Source organism: Hyperoodon ampullatus (genome assembly GCF_949752795.1).
Source record: "Hyperoodon ampullatus genome assembly, chromosome: 2".
NCBI lineage: Eukaryota > Metazoa > Chordata > Mammalia > Artiodactyla > Ziphiidae > Hyperoodon > Hyperoodon ampullatus.
Genome location: NC_136915.1, coordinates 184,383,276 through 184,396,083, shown reverse-complemented (window position 1 = coordinate 184,396,083; position 12,808 = coordinate 184,383,276). Strand labels below are relative to the sequence as shown.

The 12,808-nt window shown below is 36.5% G+C and overlaps 1 protein-coding gene across 2 annotated transcripts in view; it reads right to left on the bottom strand.

The window, feature by feature from the left end:
* USH2A (usherin) overlaps positions 1–12,808 on the bottom strand; it is a gene marked incomplete at both ends in the record, with an annotated part of 756,807 nt that overhangs the window by 226,607 nt on the left and 517,392 nt on the right. For both annotated transcript variants that reach the window (XM_079697601.1, XM_079697602.1), the window contains one exon: positions 6,492–6,655. In XM_079697601.1, the coding sequence (XP_079553727.1) occupies positions 6,492–6,655 (164 nt within the window). The remainder of the gene's footprint in view (positions 1–6,491; positions 6,656–12,808) is intronic.

Below are 12,808 nucleotides of genomic sequence, written 5' to 3'. Positions count from 1 at the left end.
AATCTTTGCTACTAAATGACATTTTTGCTGGTGCTCTCCATGTACAGGTCAGAAATGTGGTCTTAGGCATAGAAAATTCTCAAATCTAGAACAAGCCCCTCTCCTTGGTAATGGATTTCCAAATAATTTAAAACAGTTATTAGATGGGCTGGTTGAAAGTCCTCTTGCAAAAGGATTACACTCTGTATATGCTGTTGGATTATTTTTAGAGATTGTTATCAATATCAGTTACGTCCTCTAGATCTTTATCATCTAGATCAGGGGTCAACAAACTCATGATTTTATCATGAGTAAAATCTGTCCAGTTGGCCAAATCTGGCCTGCCACCTCTTTGTATATAAACTGTGAGCTAAGAATGGTTTTTACACTTTTAAATTGTTGGGAAAAAAATCAAAAGAATAATAGTGTTTCATGACACGTTAAAAACAAGTCTCAGTGCCCATAAGAGTTATCTATTGCTGTTTTTATGCCACAATGGCAAAGTTGAGTAGTTACAACAGAGAATGTATATTGCCTGCAAAACCTAAAGTATTTACTCTCTGGGCCTTTACAAAATAGTTTGTGGCCCTGATCTAGAGCAATTACAGTAAACCATTCCATGTAATAGGTCTCCTAATTGATTTGTCTAGGATTGAATTCTTCAGCAGGCTCAGTGGGTGGTAACTTTGTTCCAATATAGAAACTTGGAAGGACCGTATTAAGGCTATTTTATAATAGAAGTGTTTTTCTTGCTCACAGATTCTCAGATTAGAGTCCAGTTCCCCAAGTTCTATTGTGCAGAGCTGTGTGTCATCAACTAAGCACTTCTTGGAAAACTTGAACTTATCACAACTACTTCTTAAGAAAATTTTTACTCTGCCTGAGGGTAAAACTGCTCACATAAAGAAGTGGGTAAAGTCTCTTGAGCTATGATCCAAGCCAGGCTCCTTATTTTTCCCAGCAAGATATCAGATGCCTTCTATCTAGTTTATGCAACTAAAACAAATACTTGTATTTTGGAACCCACCCTGCCCCCAGCTCCTTTAGCCTCTCATTGTGTTCCAGCTCCTTTCAATCAATAACCTTCCAGAGAAAACTGTATTTAAAGGAAATGTGTATGAAATGTGTTAATTATTCATCATTCTATATTTGGCCATGGAAAGAGGACAGATCATTCCTGCTCTTAAAGTGAACTGATATGGGCAAACAGGGACAGAGTTAGTTAGCTAAGCTACTGTAACCAAGAAGCCCTTAAATAAAGTGACTTAAATACAATAAATGTTAATCTGTATCTCACACAATAGCTTCAAAGTATGTGAATCAGATTGTGCTCTGTGTGGTCATTCAAGAACCCAGGTTCTTTCTCTTATGTGGCTTTGGATCTCTTAAGGTGTTGGCCATGCCTGCAGAGTTGAAACTGAGAACACTGCAGCATCCACAGTCTAGTCTAGGGAGAGGATGAAGAGAGAACAGATAGGCATGTACCTAGTGTTTTGTGGTTATGACCCCAAAAGATTCATATTTCTTTTCACATTCTGTTGGCAGAAACACAGTCACATGGCCACAACTAATTGCAAAGGAGGCTAGTAAAGGTAGTCTAGATTGGTGGACATGCGGCACCACCACTAAAAGGAAAAGGGGAGTTAGCAGTGGTTAGTAGTTCTACCTTCTACCCAAGTCAGGTAATTATAAAGTGAGATTTGGTCTTTATCCATCTTCAGCTTACTCTTGACATGCTTTTACCCGAATGCTTTGCAAAATTATGTCCCATTTTTTTTATTAGAAATGGCTTCACTAATAACCTACAATGAAAAAGAATCTGAAAAAGAATCTATCTATCTACCTATGTATCTATGTATCTATCTATCTGAATCACGTTGCTGTACACCTGAAACTAATACAACATTGTAAATCGACTATACATCTATATAAAGTAGTTTGTTTTGGAAAAAAAATGACTCTAAATGATTAACATAAAACAAAACAAAACCCAAAGCAAGCAAACAAAAGAAATGGCTCCCAAAGTTTTTTGGTAAAATGCTGCTGAAAGCACTGTAAACATTTTAGGGAGAGAACAATACTCTATACCAATACTAAATGATTACTAAGTGCTAAACATATATTATTTCATCTTTATCATCATATTTTAAGGCAGTTATTATTATTATCTCCATATTCTGAATTAGGAAACTAGGAAATAGTGAAGTTAAGTGGCTTGTTTTAGGTCATAGCGTTAGGAAATAATGCAACTGGGAGTCAAACATAAGTTTCCCTGATTCCAAAGCCTATTTTAAAAATTATTCCTTCATATGGTTTCACAGAGTTTTGCCACTTTTCTAGTTAGGAGAATTTAAAACACTGAGATAGATGGAATCACCAACAAGAGAGTTAGAGGGTGAAAAATACTCAGGAGGAACTTTGAGAAAGTCTCTGGCGGGGGCAGGTGGGATGAACTGGGAGATTGGGATTGACATATACACACTAATACATATAAAATAGATAAGAACCTGCTGTATAAAAAAATAAATTAAAATTAAAAAAAATAAGTACTAGGGATGCAACATACACCATGATGATGATAGTTTAATATATAGGAAAATTGTTATAAACGCTGTATAATATATAGGAAAATTGTTAAGAGAGCAGGTCTTAAAAGTTCTCATCCTAAGGAAAAAAATTTACTTTTTACTATATTTATATGAGATGATGGATGAGAACTAAACTTATTGTGGTAATCATTTTATAATACATGTAAATCAAACCATCATGCTGTATACCTTAAACTTATTCAGTGGTGTATGTCAATTATTTCTCAATAAAACTGTAAAAACTTAAAAAAAAAGTTTTTAGGGGATGAGAACAAGAGTAGCTGGTGACACAGGAGAGGGCATTTGAGTAAGGAAGGGTCATTTATGGACCCACTACCATAGAGAAGCAGAATAGGATGGCACTAACAAGAGAGCATTGGATTGGGTCATTATGAGAATGATTTCAAGATGACCAAATCAGTAGAATGCAAGGGAAGAAGGTCAGATTACAGAAGGTGCACAAGTGAACGCGCAGAAAGCCAGTGGAAAAGGCGCATCCAGTCTATTTGCTTTGGTAGCTGGAGCGATGGGAGGGGAAGCAGAGGGACAAGGTGAGCCAATGATGGTGGGTGCTTTCAAAAGAGGTGAGATTTGGAATGATGTATATGTATTGCCACCCGAACAAGGTAAGTTCCGACAAGTCAAAAATTCTTCTAGCTACAAAATCTAGTGGTTTCTGGTTAAGAGAGCAAGATGAGGCAGATGTTTTTACGTGGATTTAAGTTTATGTGGATTTAAATTTTATATGGATTTAAATTTTTTTAATGGTGATGCCTTCATACTTTACACATTTTCTGGAGAGTTCAGTGAGATATTATAATACAGGAGTTACGTCATTAGTCTTTGTAGTACCAGGGCCCAGGACAAAAAAGTCAGAAAAGAATGTTCCTGGAAGGAAGAAGGAAAGGAAAGGAAACGAAAGGGAGGGAGGAAAGTAGAAGAGGAAAAGAGAAAGAGAAAAGATGGAAGCAAAAGAGGAAGGGGAGAGACGGACAAGGAGGATGATATGATATAGGATGTGAACGTCTGAAGGTCAGGGGGAGCTCTTGACAGATGGTCACGTGGACAGCCCTTGGATGATTTTTTCCATTTCTTCTTTTTCAGTTCCTTCCTCTCTCACCACCTCCAGTGTTTTCTTGCTCTTTTCCAGCTGTCAATGACCTCGTTAGCGAGGAGACCTCAGAAGGAGCCCTGCCTTCCTACCCCCTTCCCTCGTAGGCATTTTTCACCATTTATTTTAGAGTGAGCAGTCAAAATGGGAAGGATCTCACTAAATCACCCTTGACAAAGTGCTAATAACCATTAAGGCCAAATGCAGGAGAAACAGTCGAAAATGGGATGCTTGAGCTCGGAGTCTGAGTGTGAGAAGTGCTACTAACTGTAATTTGTGGTAAATTATTAAGTGCCAGTTTCTAACTCCTAGGGCTGCATAAACAATTTAAGTGAAGGTATTTTTGTATCTTTTCTTATACAAGTGGGATTTTCCCCCACTAATAGCATTTATCTTCATGGTATTTCACTTAGGTTGAACTATTATCTTTTATTATGGAAAGCAGGGATAAGAACCTCATGTCTATATAGGGACCAGGAAGACAGGGAGGGTGCAGGCTGTGTAAAGGGGAAACCAGTGCCAGCTGATTATTTTCCCTTCAGCAATGTGGGAACAGTTTCACCCAATCATTGGGTTTTTCAGATCAATCCAAAATCATCATCTTTATGTGAAATCTTCTAATGGTTAAATGTTAGCAAAAAATATTTTTTTTCAAATGCTGCTGGCAAAACAATGCATGGAGGATGGGAGTAAATATGGTCCATGTGCTGCCAGTTTGTAATATTTGCCGTAAAAATGAACTGAACAGATGCAGGGATGCTTTTTCCTCACATGATATCAACACAGAGATGCAAACACTTAAAATGGGTGCTTCTAAAACTTTAATACCTATCTCTGTTAATCTGTGATTGGTAAAAATTTACCAGAGATATTTTGCTATCCAAATGGTGTGCCCATGTGGAGGGTCATAGTTAAGAAAGAATATGTTTTTAAGAATATATTTTATGGTTTTTAATAAGCAAATATTCATAAGCTTATTCATGACTTTCAACCTATAGTTTTGTGCCTTTTAGCGTGTTAGGTCCAATTTTATCCTACAAATCAAGAAAACAATTGAAATTAAACTTGCAAAAAAGAGGTGGCCCTTTCACAGTGGAGTGACTAGTTAATTTACTTAGGATAGCAGGTTGCAGGAAGGAAGAAAATGATAATGCAACACACTTTCACAGAGCTGACCCTCTTTGGAGAGTTAACCTTTGTGCTCACAAATAGTTATCTGAAAAATTTCTAAGGTATGAATGGAAATAATAGCAGATTGCATTACCTACATCCTGAAGGTCAGAGGTTCAGCTTACCAAGGTAATGAAACTTCAGTGAGCTGCTTCAGATCTATTAGGTTTGTCAGTTTTTATAAGCACGCTTACTTCAGGCATGCAATTATAACATAAAGGACCTATACTGGTGATAATTCAGCTGCCGGATCTTAACAGAAGTATTCAAATGTCAGAAGTGGGGAGGGCGTCCACCTTTCTAAGTAGGTTTTTAAGATGAATCAGGTATTGAGGGCGAAATAGAAAGAGGGAGATGAGTGAAAATATATTATACATAAAAATCCATCTCCAGATAAAAACTTTTTCTTTTTTCCCAGAGGTGTCTCAGAAGGTAGTCATAAGCATCAATTAACTTATGTTCTTCCATGTAAATGGTTTAAGAGATCCCAGTAGAGGTGACACAGGTCATTAGAAATCTGCAACCTTACAAAAACCCTAGAGCGATAGTCTTTTGGTAAAAATGGCTTATTTAGTGGCAATGTAGATCGAAATAACCAGTACTAATTTTAATTTACAATTAATGTCACCTAACACTGGTTTTAATCAACAACTGATAGAACAGGGGCAAATTCACTCAAGATGTTCTAAATGAAATAGGAATCACTTCTCGTCTTAGGCTATAACAAAATCAAAATCAGAAGGTTATGATTGCCCAAGCTGGAGTCATTTTACATCTTTTTATGTACTAGTAGATGATTATCCTAGTAGATACAGTTTACTTTTACAAAACGAATATTTTCATTGGGGATTTCCAAATCAGATATTTCTCAGTATTTGGTAATAGTCTAGCAAGTTTTGATTCAACTATTTGCCAGATCTCAAGTGATCCTTCTAAGAAGGATTACAATACATAGTTCCATGATACAGTCAGTCTTGTTTTTTTCTGATTGTGATAATGGATCACTACAAATTAACAGATCAGCTGGGAAATGCTACTCTACTGACCAACCAGATCTGAAATTTCAGTTATTGTGGTTTCTAAAGTTGCAGGAACAAATTATATCCATGTGTGAGCTCTTCTAACTGCCTATAAAGTTGTGTTCTGAATGCGCCCAGGGTGAACCGCAGTGTTATTGAAGCAATAACAGTGATGGTGGCAAGTCCAGTGATAGTGGCCAGGCTTCCTTTTCCTGTATCAAGCTGGAATTCTGGCTGTTACCAGTGCTGAAGACAATTCACTTGGAAAAAAACCATCATACTTCTGCAATCCTAGTAAATGGATCTTGCTGATAAGTGATGAATTATGAGATGGGGGCAGAGCTCTCTGCAGGAAAGTGCACAATATTATATCGCTATCAAATTAGTATATGGACATTTCTATCCCAACTGGTGTGACAAAAACTACATTCCCCATCCAAAAGGAATGGAAGGAGGAAGGGAAGGCCCAAGAAGGATGGACAAGTAGGAGAGAGAACTTCCTTTGAGGAGGAATAGCACAGGGAACTTGGCTTTCTGTTTCTGTCATTTTTTAATGTGTCCATTTGAAATTCATTTTGTTACGAATATGGGAAAGGGGTATAAAGATGTAAGAAGCTGACTTACTTGGTTTAGCCCATCTCACGTCTATGGCCGTGTGGTTGAGAACAATCGCAGTGAGGTTAGCTCCTCTCTCCGGAAGCCCGGCTAACGTGGTCACAGTTGCTTCTTGACTTGGTGTAAAACCCACACTGTTGTGTACAAAGACCTTATACGCATACGTTGTAAACCTAAAAGGTTGTTTTTAAAAAATACATATATAAAATTATCTTTCCGGAAAGCAAACACATTTTCTTTTCCTCACAAAATACAGATTTTCCCCATAGGATGCACCATTTTCTCCCCCCAATACATTTTCTTTTTTCTTCCCTGCACAAAAAAAGGTAGCATTATTTTTGTAAGTCTCAAGCCTTAACCAGAGTGTTAAGAAAATATGTTATTAGCAATGCTAAGCAAATACTGCTATTTAAAACAAATGTGCTTTATCGTTTTGCTCATCCTTATTGTTTTCAGAAGTGCTGAGGATTATAGCTCAATTCAAGATGCAATTACACATCTGGTAACCTGCCAGCTTTCTATCTGAATTTGATCCAGTGAGCTTTATGTTCTTCTTTTGGGAAACTCATCCATTTTCAAATATCAGAATCCCTCATCACCATTTTCTTCCTATACTTGTGCTTCTTTCTCATAATCTCATTGGCCGAGAGATAAACCCCTAAATTAAATCCTAAAACTGTGGCCAAGTATACAGCATTCTCCCACTGAGGGTTTTGCTATGGTGAGCTGTATTTTGCCATTGTGAGAACATATTTACTTGAGTCAATATAGTGGAAACTGAGCACTGCTTTTTGGGAGGAGAAAACTGGACATGGTGACATCATGGTGATGCCATATATTAAATCAGTGATGGGCTAAAGCCACCGATTCCTCATCCTTTTTGGCTCTTTTGGGCAGAAGACTTATCAGGCTTTCTTTTCTGGGTCAGACTGCCTGGGGAGGAAAATCCTATTTACAGACACAGTCAAGCTTTGACTGGACAACAGCTTAGAATGAGAACTTGCTTAAACACATTGTACAACACATGACCCTCCCTGTGGGGCATCCAGTCCTCAGGGAAAACACTAGTCTCAGGTCATCACCTTCTTTGGGTTTTAATAGATCAAGGATGCCTCACATCCAGTGCAGGGCCCAGGGAATTTGTCTCAGTAAGTCACAACTTAATAGTCATGACAACAGAGGGAGGGTGCCGTTTGCAGGACTGTGTTAAATAACTTAGCCAAAATTATGTCAGGAGTTTTACAGCATTTTGCCACCACCCATGTAGAAGAGGTCTGCATGCCTTACCTTGTTTCTCACTCATGACCCAAAGGTATTTTTGCAGGGCTCATTTAGGATGATGCTCTGCTTATTGTAGCTATAGGTAAAGAATTAGTGATTTCCTTGAAGCTATTTATTTTCTATTTCCCCCAAATAACTACTAGCAACAGATCTTCTACCTCTCTCTGCTTTACCCCCTCTCCTTGTGTCTTTCTTTCTTTTCTTTTGGTTTTGATGCTATAGTGGGTTGAATTGTGTCCCCCTGAAAGGTATGTTTAAGTCCTAACCCCTAGGTCCCTGTGAACGTGACCTTATTTGGAAATAGGTGTAATCAAGTTAGCATGAGTTTATACTGGATATGGGCCAGGCCTAAATCCAAAGGACTGATATCTTTATAAAAGAAAGGAGAGGGAAATTTTGTTACAGAGACACAGACACACACAGGGAGAAGATATCTATGAGGAGTTGGGGGCAGAAATTGGCGTTATGCTGCCATAAACCAAGGAACAACTTTGGCCACCAGAAGTTGGAAGAGGCAAAGAATGATTGTTTTCTAGAGGCTTTGGAGGAAACACAGTCCTGACAGTACTTTGATTCTGGACTTTCAACTTCTAGAGCTGTAAGAGAATACATTTCTGTAGTTTGAAGCCACTCAGTTAGTTTACAACAGCCCTAGGAAACTCATACATATGCTTTCTAGAAAGTGCTAAATAGTCTACATGACAATGACAACTGAAAGATAATAACAGTATTTACTGAGTACTTAATATGTGTCAGGAATTTTCTATATGATTAACTCATTCATTCTTCACCATACTATTATAATACCTGCATTGAAAATGAGGAAAATAAGGCCTAAGGAGTTAAAAGCACTTGTCCAAGTCATTGAACTAGTAAGTGGGAGAGTAAAGACTCAAACCTAGACAGTCTGATTCCAGAGCCTCCTCTTTTAACCATTATGCTATGCTGCCAGCATCGTAATGATGGTGATGATGATAAAAATAATAACAAACACAATGGTCAGCTGATCCATCTATAGTTGGATGAGGTCATATCACTGAGGCTTGACCTTTGAGTTATTTTTCTGGCAAAGGGGAGAGATTTTGGCTTCCGCATCTAAACAGTCTCGCCAAATTTCCTTTGTGACCACTAGTATGATTGTGAAGGATGGTGAGTCGGGGTTAAGAGGGTAGCAAGTGTGTGACAGTCAAATGAAACACAGCTAATGGCTCACATGGGAACTGAACCAGTGACCCTGGCTTCATTAGCTCTCTCCCTGGGTAAAATACTTTTAATTGTGTTTTACTTCCCAAAATGGCTTAAAAGAAATTTAGCTAGAGTCTGGATGCCTAATCTCTCCTGCAATATTTGAATTTTTCTTCCACATATTTACTCTGTGATAAATTTAGTAACCTTTATGGCTTTAAAGTGATACCATTTTTGTGGTTCTTTATACAAGTGGAATTAAAAACATCAGGCAGCCCTGAAATGGTGAATTGTAAATAAGTTCCATGGGGCCTTAGTTCTTACTGTGATACTTTAAGCTATTTCATCATAGTTTAGGTATGGTGAAATGATACAATTTATGTCTGCATAGAAGAAATTTAGGCCACATAAATACATATAACCGGAATGTCCATTTTTAAAGTACAGTTGCCCCTTGGTATCTGCGAGGGGATTGGTTCCAGGACCCCGTGGGTACCAAGATTTGAGGATGCTCAATTCCCTTATATAAAATGGCATCGTATTTGCATATAACCTATGCACATTTTCTGTACTTTAAATCACCTCTAGATTACTTATAATATCTAATATCATGTAAATGCTATGTAATAGGTGAAATCACAATGTAAATGCTATGTAAATAGTCGCAGGCATGTAGCAAATTTAAATTTGACTTTTTGAAAGTTCCTGGAATTTTTTTCCCCAATATTTTTGACTCACAGTTGGTTGACTCATGGATACAAAATCTGCAGATGCAGAGGGCTGACTGTAATATTAACATTTTAGAGTGAAAGATGACTTTAGAGTTTATCTGCTTTAAATAATGAAATACCTGCTACATTTTACAGATAAGAAACCTGAGACCCAGAGAAGTTAAGGGGCTTTGCCTAAAGTCGCACAGCTAGTTAGGAGGATTAGGTGGGCCTCTGGTTTATTCATTTCTAATATTAAATTCTTTCCACTATTGACTATTATTTTATTGAATTGAGAAATCAGTAGGCATTTCATTTGATGTCATACATTTGTTTTTTGCATTTTCTTTAATTTTCACGGTTAAGTTAAAATTTTAAGGAATAGGATCTTGAACTCCCTTAAATGAACTAAAATGTACTGTTTTCATGACATCTGAAACCTAATCTTTGTCAGTAAGTATATATAAGTCTGACTACATGGGTCGGTATATATTTTACCAATTCATGTCAAAAAAGAAAATATTCGTTTGCTTAACGTATTTTGTTCATCTGCTCTAGGTATATTGTTTTTTAGGTAGACTTCGGTGTTGATATCAGATGGGACATTCCATTTAGTTAATAATAAAATACTTTTAAGAGAAAAATGCTCCATCAGTTGAAATCATGTAAAACATATGTATATCAGTCAATATCTTCCCTAAATACTAATTGTGTTTCTTGGGTATATTTTGAAAAATGTACCATTTCAAACCCTGTAAGATATAGCTTTTGAAATCTGCTAAGTGAATGAAAACTTATGTTAAGTCTATGCTGTAACCAGTAAAACCAACTGTTTGAAGGTCCATTTAGGAATACGAGGCTGTTACAATAGTTATCCCCTAACTGATTAATTTTTTTGAGACCGTTCTCCAGCCCCTCCTTTCATCCACACACAGCAAATGGTAAATTTGTTGTGTAACAGACATGACTCTGGTATTTCTTCCTTGTAAAAGATCATATATATTAAAATCTTATTTATGGAACGAGACTCATTTCAAGGTTCAGTTGTTATTACTCGAATTAGAAAACTAGATTCTGTTTAGATGATAAAGTTTTTAATCTGTTTGTTTATTGGCTAGATGATTTTATAAATAAATGAATGGCTACTTCATAGTTCCTAAAGCATTCAGTCTCATAACTTTCAGGTCACATATAATTTGGTTGGCTAGTGTCACGAAAATCTACCTGTCCAATAGAGAAATGATCCTTACTGAAACTTAGAAAGATGTTTTTTTCTTACAAATTATATTGCTCTTTTATGTTTGATACACCATTACTTCATTCATTCATTCAAAAAATATTTATTAGCACTAACAACATGCCAGATACTAAACATAGTGAATGTAATGTCTGTCCTACTGGAGTATGTGTATGTGTGTATGTATGTGTGTGTGTGTGTACATGTGTATACTTATATACATATTTACAGATAAATGTTTTTCAATGAGAACCTCTAAAACATATATTCATTTATTCCTTTTTCTTTCCACATACATCACAGCATCTAATTTAACCTAATCTAGTCAGGAAGTCTTCACAGAGGAGATAACATTTGGGCTAGGTATTGATGACAAACAGTAATTTGGCCAGTGGAGACATTAATTTAGCCAGTAAGAAGCATTATTCAGGGCAAAATGTGTGGAAGGCTTGTACTTTGAAAGGGTCTGATGTGTTTGGGGAACCAATAAAACCAATTCTTCAGTGCAGCTACAGAATGCCTCAGGTTATTTTCATCAGAATTAAAAATGTGTCAACTTTATTGATGTCCTAACAGAATTCATGTGTCAATACCGTCACCAATATAAATCATGCTTCCGAAAATGCAGGCTATTCAGTTCCTCCTTCTACTAACTCTTCTTCATATCCACCACAATCCAACACATGCTTGAGTACAACATTATACACCAGAGGATTTGAGAAACCTCTGATAGCATACTGTTCCTTACACCCTCAAATCCTTTTGTGGGAATAAATAAATAGGCAAACAAAAATGCAACACTGTTCCCACTGCTTAAATCTGTAATTGTTTAGATTTTCCATTGATGGTGGATACCTTTTCTTTTCCTCACTTATTTGTTGCTGAAAGACTTTTTTTTTCCTAAAAATTCTGCTGAAAATTTTTGCTTTTGCAAACTGAAGAGTAAAGATGATCAATCACCGTTGAAAGTTCTTATGATACTTCTTATATTGTGAGTGAAAGTTGCAGCTGTCTATTTCTGTAGCTATCTGTACTTATGCTACCAGAATGTGGCACCTAAAATAACTTTGCTGTGATTTCTGTCTTTGTTCTACTATATCATCAACATGAGAAAGAAATGCAAACAAATAAATTAGATTTCTTTCTTTTTTTTTTTTTGAAGAAAAATTAGGCAATGAAACCTCCTATGAAAAAATGCATCCTCCCAGATTTAGAGGTTCATTTTCTTTTTTGAGGTAAGTTTTCATATGATGACACTTAGAAAAGGACAGCATGAAGTAAATTTAGAGCAATGAAAAAAGAGCACTGTGACTCTACCATGTTAAATGTGAAACAGATATATTGTTGCTCATTTCGAATTAAGTACTTTGCTAGGAAATGGTACACCAATGTTGACAGAAGTTGGCTTTCATTTCTAGACCTAACTTTTACTCACATTATGGTATTAAGCAAGAAAATAACAGGCTCTACTTCACATTGGTGGTCATGGAAGAAGGCCTTCCTTCTAACTCACCCTCCATGTTTATGAAGTTAATTTCTTTACTTAACAGCTACAACTTGAACATGTTTATGTTATAGGAGAACATGTGTCATGGAGCTGACCCAGTCTTTCCCTATTAACAAAGCAGAGAATGTTACTTGTGCACATTTAATCTCATTACAAAGAAGGGGAATGAATGTCACACTCTTTTGAATATCATTCCCCAGAAACTATGTCCTCTTTCAGGGTTTGAAACATTTCATTTTTGTAGGTTAAAAAATCAGAATCTATGTCAGTAAGGCTCAAACTTAGATTTTATAGTATATTTATCTTAAGCATTTAAACTTGAAAAGAGTCAAGTCCAACCGTTCTTTGAAAACCAGATGAAGGTCTATGAATTTTGAATGCTTTCATTTAAAGATAATACAATTAG